This window comes from Psammomys obesus, unplaced genomic scaffold (assembly GCF_907164565.1).
Source record: "Psammomys obesus unplaced genomic scaffold, mPsaObe1.curated_primary_1811, whole genome shotgun sequence".
NCBI lineage: Eukaryota > Metazoa > Chordata > Mammalia > Rodentia > Muridae > Psammomys > Psammomys obesus.
This window is the reverse complement of record NW_026596051.1, coordinates 36,070,315-36,086,495: the sequence shown is the minus strand read 5'-3', so window position 1 is coordinate 36,086,495 and position 16,181 is coordinate 36,070,315. Positions and strand designations below refer to the sequence as shown.

Genomic DNA, 16,181 nt, shown 5'->3' with positions numbered 1-16,181 from the left:
AGGCTCCTGACTTGTTCCCTCTTTTCTCCTTCTTTTGATGACCATCCTCTTTGCCTCTCTGGATAGGAATTGAACATTTTAGTAAGAGTCCTCCCTCTTGATTAGTTTCTTTAGGTGTACAGATTTTAGTAGCCTTATCCTATATTATATGTCTATATGAGTGAGTATATACCTGTGTGTCTTTCTGCTTCTAGGATAGCTCACTCAGGATGATCTTTTCCAGATCCCACCATTTACCTGCAAATTTCATGATTTCCTTATTTTTTATTGCTGAGTAATATTCCATTGTGTAGATGTACCACAATTTCTGTGTCCATTCCTCCACTGAGGGGCATCTGGGCTGTTTCCAGCTTCTGGCTATCCAAAAAATCTGAGCACTGGGGTCTTTCCTGAGACTGATACTCCAATCAAGGACTATGCATAGAGATAACCTAAGACCCCTGCACAGATGTAGACCATGGCAGTTCAGTATCCAAGTGGGTTCCATTGTAATAGGAAGAGGGACTGTGTCTGACATGAACTGATTGGCCTGCTCTTTAATTACCTCCCCCTGAGGGGGAAGCAGCCTTACCAGGCCACAGAAGAAGACAATGCAGCCATTCCTGATGAGACCAAATTGACTAGGACCAGAAGGAAGGAGAAGACCTCCCCTATCAGTGGACTCGGAAGGGGCATGCATGCAGAGGGTGCAGGGAGGGAGGGATTGGGACGGGAGGAGGGAGAGAACCACAGGGGGGGATACAAAGTGAATAAAGTGTAATTAATAAAGAATAATAATAAAAAAAAGAACTACAACAAAATAACAGTTGTAGGTTTTCTCCTAGGTCCGTGACCTGTTTAGTTTCATGCTCCTGGCCACTCTGTCAGTGTCAGGCATAGGTTCCGTCTCACAGAGTGAGCCTAAACCCATTTTAAAAGTGGTTTGTTATCATGCGAACATTCGTGCCGCTACTGTGCCAGTGTATCCTGCAGGTAAAGTCACTGACTGCTATGGGCTGAGGCCTACACTAAGACCTCAGTGCTTGTAGCTAGGCAATATCGATAATGACCTTTCCCTTCCACTACCATGAATGACAGTCAGTAGGGGTGATGCTTCTAGTCAGGCATTAGCTCAACTTCTCCGTGCTTGATGACATGTGTTGTCTTCAGCAATAGTGCCTTACAAATAGGTTGTAGAGAGTAATCAATAGCTTTGGCAATAGCCCATGGTGTTTGGAGAGTTCCATTGGGAACTTTTGGTCAACACCTCAACAAGATGTAACCCGTTCCTGGCACTAGAGCTTCTACCTGGTGCCGTAAGGTGTCTAGCTGGGGCATTCTCTCCCCTATTATTTGGTGGCGACATTTCATGTATGTCTATTTTTAGGAAGCTTCTACAGTAGTGGTGTCAATATGGTTTTCAAATAGCCCTTAGTTTTAGCTGTCCTTCCTACACTCCTTCCTTTACTCATCTCCCATTCCCTCCTATTTCATCCTTAATTCTAGCTTTCCTTCTGTCCGTAATACTATACTCTCTTTACTATTCCACGAGAGACACTCTCATAACACTGTATTCTACTGCTCAGTGCTTGGGAGATCTTCTCCTTACCCCTACTCCCTTACTAGGTACCTAACCTTTGGGGTTATCTGGATTGTAGTACACATATCAAGGGCTTAAAAGCTAACATCCACATATAAGAGAAAACATATCATGTTTGTCTTTATGATATCTGGTTTACCTCACTTTGGGTGATTTTTTTTTCTAGCTCTATCTACTTACCTGCTAATTTCATTTTTCTTAACAGCTAAATACTGTCCTGCTGTATAAATGTACTACATTTTCATTATCTATTTATCAGTTGGTGGATATTTAAGCTGTTTCAAATTTCTGGCTACTGTGAACAAAGCATCAATAAACATAGATGAACAAGAATCTGTAGTAGGAGGAAGTGTCTTTTGGATATATGCCTAAGAGTAGTATAGCTGTATCTTGAGGTAGATCAAGCTCAGCTTTCTGAGGAATCACCACACCTATTTCCACAGTGGTTGTACCAGTCTGCACTCCCACCAGGAATGAGTAAGTATCCACCTTTCTCCAAATCCTTGCCAGCACGTGCTATTATTTGTTTTATTGATCTTGGCCATTCTGACCAGGGTAATATGAAATCTCAAAATTGTTTTAATTTGTATTCCCCTTATGCCTAAAGATGTTGAACATTTATTTAAGTTTCATCTAATTGCGCTTCATCTTTGGAGAACACTCTGCTTAGTTCTTGTACCCTCTTAATTCGGTTATTTGTATTCTTGATATTCAGGGTTTTTAGTTCTTCACATATTTTAGATACCATCTCTCTATCAGATGTATAATTGGCAAAGATCTTTTCCCATTCTGTAGGCTGCTTCTTTGCTCAAATGATGGAGACCTTTGCCATATAGAAACTTCAACTTCATGAGGCCCCATTCCTTAAATGTTGATGTTAGTGCTCTGTTATCGGTATTCTGTGTGCCAATGAGTTCAAGCCTATTCTGCCTTTTCTCTTCTATCAGATTTAGGGTGTTTGGTCTTAAGATGAGCTCCTTGATCCATTTGAAGTTGAATTTTGTACACAGTGACAAGTATGGATCTATTTTCTTTCTTCTACGTGCAGCCATCCAGTCTGATGAGCACCAATTGTTGAAGATGCTGTAGTTTCTCCAATGTTTAATTTTTGGTTTTCTTTTCAAAACTCACATGCCCACAGGTATATGAACTTATGTCTGTGTCTTCAATTCCATTCCATTGATCAATGTGTCCGTTTTTATGCCAGTACTATGCTGTTTTGATTACTGAAGCTCTGTAATACAACTTGAAATATGCGATGGTGATCCCTCCAAAAGTTCATTATTGGGATTTTTTTTTTTTTTTTTTCCCTCTTTTTTTTTTTTTTTTTTGTGTTTTTTTTTTTTTTGTCTTGTTTTGTTTTGTTTTTTTGGTGTGCGTGTGTATTTCCATATGGAGTTGAAGATACTTGGTTCAATTTCTTTGAACTGTGTTGGAATTTTTTTTTCTTTTTTTTTAATTTTATTTTTCTTTTTAGTTACATTTTGTTAACTCTGTGTCCCAGCTGTATCCCCCTCCCTCATTCCCTCCCCAACCCATTTTAATGAGGATTGTTTTGAATCTGTGGATTGCTTTCGGGATCATTGTCACATTCACAATATTAATATTAAACCATGAGCATGGGAGTTCTTTCTATCTTCTGGTGTTTCCTTCATTTGTTTTTTTCTTCAGTGTCTTAAAGTTTTTATTTATACAAGTCTTTTTTTGTTTTGTTGGTTGTTGTTGTTATTATTTTTTTTTTAGTCATCCATAATACAGCCGTTTATTTCAGGAAGATGTCTGAATTCATCAGGCAATATATAAATAAAAGTCAATGGGTACATATTTTCACCTAATTTATGCATACCGTGACCTTGAGCTGACAGAGGAGTCCCTGAGGTAAAAACGCATTGTGAAAAATAATTAGAGAAAAGTTTAATTATCTTTGAGAATAGTTTGATTTTGAACTAGTTAATGATACATTGTGATAGCATTGCATGTTAAATATATAAATAACCTATATGAAATTAGAGACACCAGGGTGAGGAAGGGATAAAACATGATTGTAGAGTAAGCCCACACACATGGAAGAAGAATTGACTCTGGTTTTCTACAGCACAATAGAGTAAATCTTGATGAAAATTCTCTAGAATATATTTCAAAGCAACTAGAAAAGGATACCAATGTCATGAAAACACTTGAAGAAATCGAAAAGTTCTGGAAATAGACCCCCTTCTCAGAGAAAGCCCATAGGCTGCTCAGTTCCCAAGTGGGTTCCCTAGTAAAGAGGAGAGTGGTTATCTCTGACATGAACTCTTTGGTTCAAAGGTGGCTCTTTGGTCACCTCCCCCTGGTGGGTGCAGCCTTGCCAGGCCACAGAGGAAGATGATGCAGCCAGTCCTGATGAGACCTTATAGGCTAGAGTCAGATAGAAAGGGAGGAGGACCTCCCCTACCAGTGGACTACGGAAGGGGCATAGGAGGAGACAAGAGAGGGAGGGTAGGACTAGGAGGAGATGAGGAAAGGGGCTATAGCCAGGGAACAAAGTGAAAAGATTGCAATAGATAGATAGACAGACAGACAGACAGATAGATAGATAGATAGATAAATTTTTAGAAAATTTAAACAATAAAGAAAAACAAATGTGGTCCACAGCAACACCATACACGTTCCACTAAATCCTTAGTCGTTTTTTTAGGAGTTATATGACTGTTTACCAGCCCTCCGAACTATTTATTTTTTTGCATGTAGATAATATTTGACCAAGTGTAAGCAACTTTAGAATTCACAAATGCTTTGAGGTTATTATTTTTAAAGGGACACATTATTCCTATACAAGTCTTTTATGTACTTGTTAAGTGTTATTACAAGGGTTTTGTTGTTGCTGTTGCTGTTGTTTTGGGTTACTGTGAAAGGTGCTGTTTCCCTGATTTCTTTTTGTCCTTTCTATATAGAAAGGCTACTGATTTTTTGTGTGTTAATTTTGTATCCTGTTACTTTGCTAAAAACGTGTTTCCTGGTGAAGTTTTTGGGGTCTTTTATATATAAAATCACATCATTTGCAAGTATATTGATTTGCTTATAAAGCTTGAAATAATCACTAATTATAAAATAACTTTAAAATATCATCATAAAAAGTATTTATTAATAACCATGAAAAACAGAATTGAGTAATTCCTCAAATTATCCTGTCTTTATGCAATTAGGATAAAGATCCACACTGCAGCTTATTTAGAAAAATGACTAAAGAAAACAATATATATACACAGAAGAATAATATTTAGTCTTTTAAAAGAAGGACATCCTCCAAGATCCAGCCATACCACTCCTAGGCATATATCCAAAAGAGGCTCAAGTACACAATAAGGATATTTGCTCAACCATGTTTGTAGCAGCTTTATTTGTAATAGCCAGAAGCTGGAAACATCCAATAGCCCCTCAACTGAGGAATGGATACAGAAAGTATGGTTCATCTACACAGTGGAATACTACTCAGCAATAAAAAACAAAGAAATCATGAAATTTGCAGGTAAATAGTGGGAACTAGAGAAGATCATCCTGAGTGAGCTATCCCAGAAGCAGAAAGACACACACGATACATACTCACTCATATAGACGTATAATACAGGATAAACCTACTAAAATCTGTACACCTAAAGAAACAAATCAAGAAGGAGAACTCTGGCTAAAATGCTCAATCCCCATCCAGAAAGGAAAAGAGGATGGATATCAGAAGAAGAAGAAAACAGGGAACAAGTTAGGAGCCTGCCACAGAGGGCCTCTGAAAGGCTCTGCCCTGCAGACTATCAAAGCAGATGCTAAGACTTATGGCCAACTGTTAGGCAGAGTGCATGGAATCTTATGAAAGAAATGGGAGTTAGTAAGACCTGGAAGGGACCAGGAACTCCACAAGGAGAGCAACAAAAATCTGGGCACATGAGTTTTCCCTGAGACAGATAGTCAAACCAAGTAGCATGCATGGAGATAACCTAAGACCCCTGCACAGATGTAGCCCACGGCAGTTCAGTTCCTAGTGGGTTCCATAGTAATAGGAACAGGGACTGGCTCTGACATGAACTCATTGGCCTGCTTTTTAAGTACTTCCCCCTGAGGGAGAAGCAGCCTTACCAAGCCACAGAGGAAGACAATGCAGCCACTCCTGATGAGACCTGACAGACTAGGATCAGAAGGAAGGAAAAGAAGTCCTCCCCTACCAGTGGACTTGGAAGGGGCATGCATGCAGAGGGTAGAGGAAGGAAAGGGTTGGGAGGGGAGGAGGGAGGAAATTACAGGGGGGATACAAAGTGAATAAAGTGTAATTAATAAAAAATAAATAAGGACATCTTGCTACGTGAGACAGACAGTGAGCATGGAGGATACAACTAACTGGGATAAGCCTGTCACAGACAGACAAAGATGGAAGGTCATATTGGTTTGAGATTTCTAAACAGTCAAATGCATAGCAGCGGAGATTAGAATGATGGTTGCCAGAGTCTGGGAGGAAGGGCACAGAGGAAATTGATATTCAATATCATAACATTTCAGTCATGCAAAAGTTATCATAAATTCATGATACATGCTGTGCAGTGCATATAATTAATAATTATTATGTAATAATTTTATTTAGTGTTTTTTTAAAGATTAAAAGCAGCAATAGTAGTCATGAGACATGACTGGAAAAATATGTAAAATCTAAAAAGAATGGAATTTTAACTGAAATATTGATTAAACTGGGAAGCTGAGATTAAACCATACATGTCAGGTACTCGGTGTTGAATGCGGATGCTTTACGTAAGCAGTCGACAACAACTGCCAAAGATACTGCACAGTCCTGCTCCTCTCTTACACTGTGCCCATCAAAGAACCTACAGTTTATACACTGTGGTGATCAGAAGGATTTCCTGAAGATCATTCTGCTTTTCCTCAGAAAAGGCATCCACTGTTTGAAAATGATTCTGCTGTCTGACTTGCTCACTTTCAAGTTTCTTTGCATATAAGTGACGTATGTGGGGACATGAAGATGCACTATGGGTTACTTCTGGCATTAACGGCAGAAGCTGTAACTCTTGCTCGCTGACTGTTCAGCAAGTGAGGTGCATTTGTCACCTCGAAAGCTCTTGTTAGCACCACCAAGAGATTTTACAGTTGCAACTGAAAATGACAGTTTCTCTCCATTCACCAAATGAGATAAACCTGTCAAATTTACACTCTCTGTAACCACACACTACAGTACAATAGTCAGAGACTACAAATCATGTCATCGTTGGCTCTTTTTAATACACCTGTATGTTGGCCAAGTTTGGTTTTGTAACAGTTTTTTAAAATGTGGTACGGTATGCATGCATGCATTGCATAGATGGATGTGGGTGTGTATATGTGGACATGTACATATGTGTTTGCATGTGTGTGCACGTACATATGTGTATAGAGAGCCAAGGTTGATTTCACAGTCTTTCTTGATTGCTCTTTACCTTATTCATTGAGGCAGGGTCTCTCACTTGACCCCAGAGCTAAAAATACATCAGTTTATTCCAGCGATCTCCTACCTGTGCCTTATAAGCGTTGGAATTACTGGCAGACCACATGCCCAGTGCATTTCCTTGGGTTTTAGGGATATCAACTCTAGTCCCTGAGCTTGCCTGCCAGGCACTTTCAGAGAACTATTGCCCTGACCCTATTATAACAGTTTTGTGTATGTAATTAAAACAGCATAGAAAGAAGCATTTTTTTTTAAAAAGCAGAGAAATTTGGATGTTTCAGGGGTTTGGGTTCAAATTGTATCTGTACTTGTATAACATTAACTATTCAATATTCCCTAGAAATCAGATCAGGAAAAGATCCACAATATTAGGAACTAAGCCATAGGAGAAGGAAATCTAGAACTCAGTGATTCTGGGGAAAGCTCAGCCAGCTAGGGTTATTAATATACTAAAGACTCAACGTCTGGATAAGGAAAGCAAGCTCTGTTCACTTAGCTATTGATCTGTCCTCACCGATTATCTACTGATTTTCCAAATCAGTAGCCATCAGTGAATTTTTTTATTTCAGTTATTTCTCAACTACAGAATTTATCTTTTTTTATTTCTATCTATTTATTGACCTTCTCTACTTGATGACATAAGTCATCATACCTTCCTTTACTTATTATTTATGAAAGGTTTCTTTTAGTTCTTTGACATACTTACTTTTAAAAAAATATTTGTTCTTTGACAATTTTATATGTGTACACAATGTACCTTGATTCTATACACCCCAAACTCCCGTGTCTCATTTGCCCTGTACTTTGAAATATTTCTAATGGATGTTTTGAGATTTGTATCTGTCAAAATGATCAGAATAATCATGATTCTCCACACTGATTTTAAAACAATTAATTATTTTTTTTGTAATCTAAAAGAGAGTATCATGTAAAACGCATTATCTAAATATCGTGGGATTGCTTGAGTATTAAGCTGACATGCAGTTTTAGAATTTGTGCCAACAAAGGTGATAGAGAGCTGACCTGCTAGCACATCTGGCTGCAGCATATATAACCAGAAAAAGGAAGCCCAGAAACCCATTTGGGAATCCAGAGAATTTCATTAACTCTAAAGTATATTTCAAGTAGTATAACTTAAAGAACCTAAAACAAGGATACTGGAAATTTTTTTAACTTACCTGATATAAATAATCTTCAAATACAAAATAGTAATCATCATTGCTTGCTGTCAGCTTCACATCCTATAATTAAAAGTTACAAAGCATGGAAAATTACTCAAATGAATCTACCTATAATTCTATGCAACATTTGGAAATAATATTGCAATGAATTTTATATTTTATGTAATATTATAGAAATTTTCTAGTCAGATGTTATCCTCATTACATATTTATTCCGCTAAAATGTGTATCCCATTATTTGATTTCTAATTCCTTAAGGTTTCATTAATAACCCTTTATCATTTATTTCGGTTAATCTCCTTTTAGATGCCTTAAAGCTGTGGGAAAAAAAAACAACAACAACCAAACAGAATCACAACCCCTAGCAGCAAGCACAACACTCTCTCCCAGACTGTATTCCATCTTCACCGTTCACATCTAACACACTGAGCCATTCCCTCAAAATATCAACTATTTTCCTATGCGCATGTCACTGGTTACCTGGAAATCACCACCTGCTCTAATAACTAATAACTCTGATTTTCTGCCACATGAACTCATCCTTCAGGGCTAGTTGGTGATGACAACCCCTGGGTAGAATATTGGTCCTTTCTTTAGGTACTTCTATGTGTACTTCCTGATCAGAGACTGCTTAAAAAAATTCTACTCTCCCAATGAAACTTTGGGCTCTCTTCAGCACAAGGTCTGACACCTAAGGTCCAACATGTTTGATGAAAAATTCAAATGGTAAAATTAACAGAAATGAATTGTAGTTCTCTGTGATGCACTGCACTGTATCATTACATAGGTGACCTCTCCAATAGCAAATGAATAAAGCTAAAAGAATAAAGTAAACATTCCTGCTCTCCCCTGTCTCTGAGCAGTTTCTATGGTGGCTTGAACGCGCTCAACTTGTGCTTCAGTATGGAGAACACAGCCATTTTATCAGATCTCAGAGTTTAATTCAGTTATGCTACTTCTAGCTGCATAACCTTGGCTAGTAACTTCCCATGGAGATCTCTGTGCTTTGATAAGTGACCCCTAAAGGCCTGTATGTTAAAGGCCCGATCACCCACTTTATGTGCTCTTGAAAAGTGCGGGAGCTTAAGGTGCTTGCACTCAGTGAGAGAAGTCCAGTTACTGAGAGGTTTGTCTGAAGGGGACATGGGCCCTGGAAACTTTCTGTCTCTAGCTGCCATGAGGCAAGTGGCTTTGCTCTACCTTGACTCCTGCTATGGGATACTGACTTACCAGATCAAAAAGCAATAAGACTCCATAGCCATGAACTGAGACTTCTGAACTCTACAGAGAAGTAAACCTTTCCTTCTTAAATGTTAGTCTCTCATATTCTATGTCACCGCAATGACAGAAAGCTGAGTCTCCAGGTCTGTAGATGGGTAGAACACTAACTACTTCAAAAGATATGATAAATGCTTCTGATGGTAGCAGATTCTGAGGTAGCACTCAGAAAACTCTGACCAAAAGCCCTTCAGGTCTAAACTTAAATAGATAAGCTAAACCTCTGCACCCAAAGGATGGTGATACTTTTGAACCCACCATATAATCAATTCAACAAGTACGGTTTGGTTGATCAGGACAAAGTACACCAAAATCAAAACACAAACAAAGAAAATGAAGACGATGTTTACCTTCAAGAAGTCTACCATAAGCTGGGTGTGGTGGCATCCACCTTTAATCCCAGCACTCAGGAGGCAGAGACCGGTAGATCTCTGAGTTTGAAGCTAGCCTAGTCTAGAGAGTAAGTTCCAGGGCAACCAAGGCTACAGAGAAACCCTGTCTTGTGGGGGAAAAAAACATCTACTATATCAGCTGGAGAAATAATTCAGTGGTTAAGAGCTACTATTCCAGAGGTCCTGAGTTCAATTCCCAGTGTCCACCCATGGTGGCTCACAACCATCTATAACTATAGCCTCATGGGATCTGTTGCCCTCTTCTGGTATGCAGATGTACATCCAGACAAAAACATCAATATACATAAGTCTTAGAAAATAAAGAGAATCAATCTACCACATCAATGGCAAGAACATATGTGTAGTAATATGAGAAAAATCACATTGGATTGTAACGATCCATGACTGTATAGCTTAAATAGCCTATAACATTCAACTAAGCACCTGATCCAAACAGGAATCAAGAGATTGATAGCACAAGTCATGAATAGCTCTGGAGAAAACCTGACACTACAGAGTTCAGAAAAAGAAAGTATCATTCATCTGACTCAGAGGTCCCATGGGCAAAGGTGAAAGTCGTACATTCTCCGCAAGAGATACTCTGACCCCAAACTGATTCTTGGGGGTGAAAATGAGAACTTATATATTACAGCGGCATAATACAGCGGAGCAGCAAAGCTAGTCCTTATTACTGCACTGTATCCTAAGCCTGTGGTGCCCCCACCCCACAGCCTGGCCGGAGCAAGGTCCTCGCCTCTGTGAAAGGAGCTGCTCAGAGCACTGGTGTCTCTAGCGTAGCTGACAGTACCACAGCAGGGAATCGAGATTTAGCATTTATCCCCGGGTACAAAGGAAAGTTGATTATCATTCCTCCAACAAAAATGAGGGCAGGCCTTCACGGTCTCGCACTTCCGCTGGTGCACAGCGCAGTCACTGACCCCTGAACCGCCTGAAAGCCAGCCCTCCCCCTTTCAGCACAGGACTTGTGCTGAGAAGAGACAGACGCATGTGTGCTCAGGAAGCCTCTCCTCTCCCTCAGCTCTACTGCTTTCCATTCTGGGGCAGGGGTGGGGGCTCCTGGGAGAATGTGACACGCCTACCTAGGGCCAGAGGAATCCCTGGAGAGATGTCTGTGGCTGCAGCGGTCACAAAGCTGCCAGCTGTATAGCGGTCTACCTCCATCCTCTCTTGCTTCTCAGTCACTGCCCTTAAACTCACTCTGCTTTTCCTCTTAACACTCCCAAGCCCGTTTGATGACGCATGACATGTATCTGCAGTGTGTTGCATCCTGAGACCTATCTGTAGTACGTCAGTGTAAGTTCATGATGCATACCCACCTACTGCCCCTACTGCCCCAGCAAGGCTCCTGGCAACTAGGGAGCCTGAAGATCACTTTACTCCTAGAGTACAGAGAAAATGACAACTGTAGTAAGAGAGAGGACACAGAGAACTGAGTTAGGTTGGGTGTCACTGCATATCTGCTAAATAATGTATATCCATATAATTTTAAAAATGTGTTTCAATATGTCTGGAGAGATGGTTCGATGGTCAAGTTCAATACTGCTCTTGCAGAAAACTGAACTTTTCTTACTCCAGACAGCTCACAACTACCTATAACTCTAGTTCCAGGGCACCCACACTCATGTGCATACAACCCCACATGAGACACATACATACAATTAAAAATATTTAAAATAGCTCTGTTACAAAAACTATACAATAGAGCCTCTAAACAATCATGAGACAACAAGATTAAAATTCCATATTCTTGTGTTACTTTTTTGGTTACTCTTCCATTATCTATAAAAGAGGACTCAAATTTAAGATGGCCAATTTTCTTTCTCTCATGATAACATGGAGGCACTGGGAAAAGGACACAAGAACAACTCCCTAAAGAAGAAGACAGCTCTGCGCAGACCCCAGGCTCGAAAACCAGCCTCAACCTCACAGGGAGAACCATCACTCTCCCTCCTATGCCTTTTTTTTTTTTAGACAGGGTTTTATTAGGCGCAGGTTGGCCTCAAACTCACTATGAAGCCAAGCATGACCTTGAACTCTTGATTCTCCTCCTGCTTTCATGGTACAAAGCATCACGGATGCCCTCTAACACATGGAGCCAATCAAACTATTTTTCAAGTTTGATATGTACTTTTACTCACAGTTCAAGCCCTCCACAGAGAAAATTCTATTTCAAATGTTGTTAATGAAATGGAAAAACCATGGATACTTTTACTTACTTTATAAATTAGACTGTCCACCAAAAGATCATGCTGTATCACATTGGTCTTAAGCTGCTCATAATACAGGATGTCCTAAATTTAAAAGTAAAATGCACAAAAATTTAGTGTTAGTAAGGTCAGCCTTGAACCTTAATAAGCAACAGTCAATAATAAAATTATAGCCATTAAGAGGTAGGACTCTGTTTTACCCATTATTCACTTATTCATTACTATATAATGAAAACTAAGTAATAATAGATGCTCAATAATATGCCTCTTTCCATCACTGATACCTAGAAGGTATTTGATCAGTATTTGCTAAACTGACTAACTATAATAAAGAATATAATATTTATGAACTAGGTGCATCTTATTACTCCTTTAACAATGTGAAATAGGTCAGTGAGAAAGAACTATCTCCACTCACATTTGAGGAGCTTAGGCCGAGAGAGAAAACTAACTCATCATCCAAAACCACAGACTGCCCATTGACATGGCCCCAGTGTTTACAGCTGGGCTTTCCCCTTTGGGTTTTTTTTTTAGACATGCTCTCATGAGGCCCAGGTTGGTCTCAAACTCACTATGAAGCCAAACATGACCTTTGAATACTACGAGAGCTGGTCCTTGGGAGAAGGCTTTCAGGTCAGTCCAGCTCAATTTCTCTAAGTCTTATACATCACAATTTTAAAACCTATAAATAAAGACTCAAGCTATTTCTTTTTTTGTTGTTGTTGTTGTTATTAACATCTTGTTTATTTTTTTTATTAATTACACTTTATTCATTTTGTATCCCCCCATAAGCCCCTCCCTCCTCCCCTCCCGATCCCGCCCTCCCTCCCCTTTCTGCATGCATGCCACTCCCCAAGTCCACTGATAGGGGAGGTTCTCCTCTTCTTTCTGATCTTAGTCTATCAGTTCTCATCAAAAGTGGCTGCATTGTCCTCTACTGTGGCCTGGTAAGGCTGCTCCCCCCTCAGGGGGAAGTGATCAACGAGCAGGCCAATCAGATTATGTCAGAGGCAGTCCCTCTTCCCATTACTATGTAACCCACTTGGACAGTGAACTGCCATGGGCTACACCTGTGCAGGGGTTCCAGGTCATCTCCACGAATAGTCCTTGGTTGGAGTATGAGTCTCTGGGAAGTTCCCTGTGTTCAAATTATCTTGTTCTGTTGTTCTGCTTGTGGAGTTCCCGTCCCCTCCAGCTCTTAATATTTCCCACTTCTTAAAATTCCATTCACTCTGCCCATCAGTTGGCCATCAGGCTCAGCATCTGCTTTGACAGTCTATACTGCAGAAGCTTTCAGAGGCCCTCTGTGGCAGGTTTCAAGGTTGTTTCCTGTTTTCTTCTGGCTTTCAGAGGCCCTCTGTAGCAGGTTCCGAGGTTGTTTCCTATTTTCTTTTTCTTCTGATGTCCATCCTCTTTGCCTTTCAGGATGGGGATTGAACATTTTAGTCAGGGTCCTCTCTTTTGCTTAGTCTGTTTAGATGTACAGATTTTAGTGGGTTTATTCTATGTTGTATGTTTATATGAGTGAGTATATACCATGCGTGTCTTTTTGCTTTTGGGACAACTCACTCAGGATGATCCTTTCCAGGTCCCACCATTTACCTGCAAATTTCATGATTTCCTTATTTTTCATTGCTGAGTAATACTCCATTGTATTTCTAAGTAGTTTGTCCCACCTGCACTATGCTTTTCTGTCTGCAGGATAACTGGGCAGAGCAGAGCTGTAGGGTAAAAACTCCATACACCTTCTATCAGGGTATGGACTGCACGGCTACTTTCCAAGAACACCACTGGTTCAACTCAGCGAGATGAGGCGACATTTAATCCACACCTCTACTTCTATCAGCTTTGTCATAAATGAGAAACGTTATCTCACAGTTGTATTCATTTGTACTTTTGAACCAACCACCTGAAGATCCTCCCTTTTGTTTCCTGGTCACTGGATCCTCAGCAGGGACCCTTCTTCACAGTATTATCTGCCTGTCCATTAGCTGCTCTTTCTCTCTATAAGGTGCCAGACTCTTGGGAAGAAGGAGTGTTACAAGCACTTTCCTTTAAGATAACATGTTGCTTGAATTTTATGGTAAATACTAACAACTCCTTATACGTTCCTTATGGCCATGGGTTTTCTTGTGTCAGGAAAGGCTTCCACACCACATGTTTATACAAATTATTTTTGGAAAACTGCTAATTGTTCATTCAATATCTGTAAGGCTCTTGAACTTACTATTGTATCTGCTATCAAAAGATCTTACTGTTTTCTGCCAGGGTAACAGTCAATTATCAGAATCAGCATACTTAACTGAAGTAAAAGAATAGAGTAAGAACTATTTAGTAATTCACCATCATGTTTTATTGAATAATAGATTTGGTTTTCTCAGACATTTAACCTCTACAAAACCTGGTTTAAAATAAATGAGATTGTCCCAAATATTTGTTTTGGAAAGTGATTTTTTTCTTTTTTTTTAATTTATGTATTTTTTATTAAAATTTATTTACTTTGTATCCCAGCTATATATCCTCCTCCCTCATCTCCCCCAGGTCCCACCCTCCCTACCTCTTCCCCCCTACCATTACCCTCCCCTAGTCCTCTGATAGGGGTGATCCTCCTCCCCTTCCATCTGACCCTAGCCTATCAGGTCTCATCAGGACTGATTGCATTGTCTTCCTCTGTGGCCTGGTAGGCTCAGAGGTTAAGAGCACTGTCTGTTCTTCTAGAGGTCCTGAGCTCGATTCCCAGCAACCACATGTGGCTCATAACCATCTATAATGAGATCTGGTGCCCGCTTCTGGCCTGTAGGCACACATGCAGGCAAAGTACTGTATATATAATAAATACATCTCTTTTTTTGAAAAGTGATGTTTTATGATGTTAAAGTATCCCATCCAAGAATACATTGGAGATCTTAGTCATGTAAGACAAATTCACAAATGTCTGTGGGTTTCAGAAAAAAATCATAACAACGCCTTCATTGTAAGGTTGGTGTGAGGGAAAGATAGGATACATCAGTTAGGTCAAAATGGTGCCTGGAGGATTTTCTGAGACTCACGCTTTATTGCTCTGTCTTTTGTGTGCATTTCCGTCATATGACCTCTATGGCTTTCTTGCTCTCTTGATATTAAATGGTTTTGATTCTATTATTATAAACTAGGTGTTTTTCAGTTTTGTACTTCAAGTTGTTATTGATGATATGGATAAAAGCAACTGATTTTTAAGTATTTTATACAATATCTTACCAAAATATTTTAATTTTATAGCAATGTTTTAGTTTTCTAGGTACTTAACCATAACGATCTCAGGAGAACAGGACTGTGTATCTTCGCTAGCCAATAATAAACCAGTTCATTTTCCTATCTTACAACACTGGCTAGAACCTTAAAAACAATGCTGTATAATAGCACTAATATTGCAGCCTTATGGTGACCCTAATGAATGTCAGAATTGCTGTTCAGCTTGCATTTGCCTGTAGGAAATATTCTTAAGTTTCAGGACTATCATTTCAAGATTTGATTCAGCCTGGCTGTTGGATTTCATCAAGGCCATATGGTACTTGTTGTTACTTTATCTCCACTAATATGATGATCTATGTGATTTGAAGGCCTCAAAGCTGTGCCACACATCACTCAATGCCCTGCCAGTGTGAATCCAGCTGATCCAAGCTGGACAGGACAGGCTGCTTTTATTTCTCCCTCAGTGGTCATCTCTGATGTATGTGAAGCCAAAGAAGATGACTATCCCTGTCAGAGAGGCAGCTCTACAGATGAGAAGTCTTATTGACAGATTAAACTACATTTTCTCCTATTTTTAAATTTTTTATTTATTGTTTAATTAATTACAGTTTATTCACTTTGTATCTGAGCTGTAGCTCCCTCCTTAAGCCCCTCCCAATCCCATCCTCCTTTTCTCCTCTCCTCCCATACCCCTCCCCAAGTCCACTGAGAGGGGAGGTCCTCCTCCCCTTCCATCTAACCCTAGTCTATCAGGTCTCATCAGGCCTGGCTGCATTGTCTTCTTCTCTGACCTGGTAAGGCTGTACCCACCTCGGGGGGAGGTGATTAAATAGC

General features: G+C 39.7%; 1 protein-coding gene across 3 annotated transcripts in view; it reads right to left on the bottom strand.

Moving 5' to 3' along the window:
- Tbc1d19 (TBC1 domain family member 19) overlaps positions 1 to 16,181 on the bottom strand; it is a 142,854-nt gene that overhangs the window by 64,497 nt on the left and 62,176 nt on the right. For all 3 annotated transcript variants that reach the window (XR_008722010.1, XM_055623932.1, XM_055623933.1), the window contains 2 exons: positions 12,126 to 12,200; positions 8,216 to 8,278 (listed from right to left, as the gene is read on the bottom strand). Coding sequence is in view for 2 of the 3 variants with exons in the window: in XM_055623932.1 (XP_055479907.1) it covers positions 8,216 to 8,278; positions 12,126 to 12,200 (138 nt within the window). In the remaining variant the exon portion in view is untranslated. The remainder of the gene's footprint in view (positions 1 to 8,215; positions 8,279 to 12,125; positions 12,201 to 16,181) is intronic.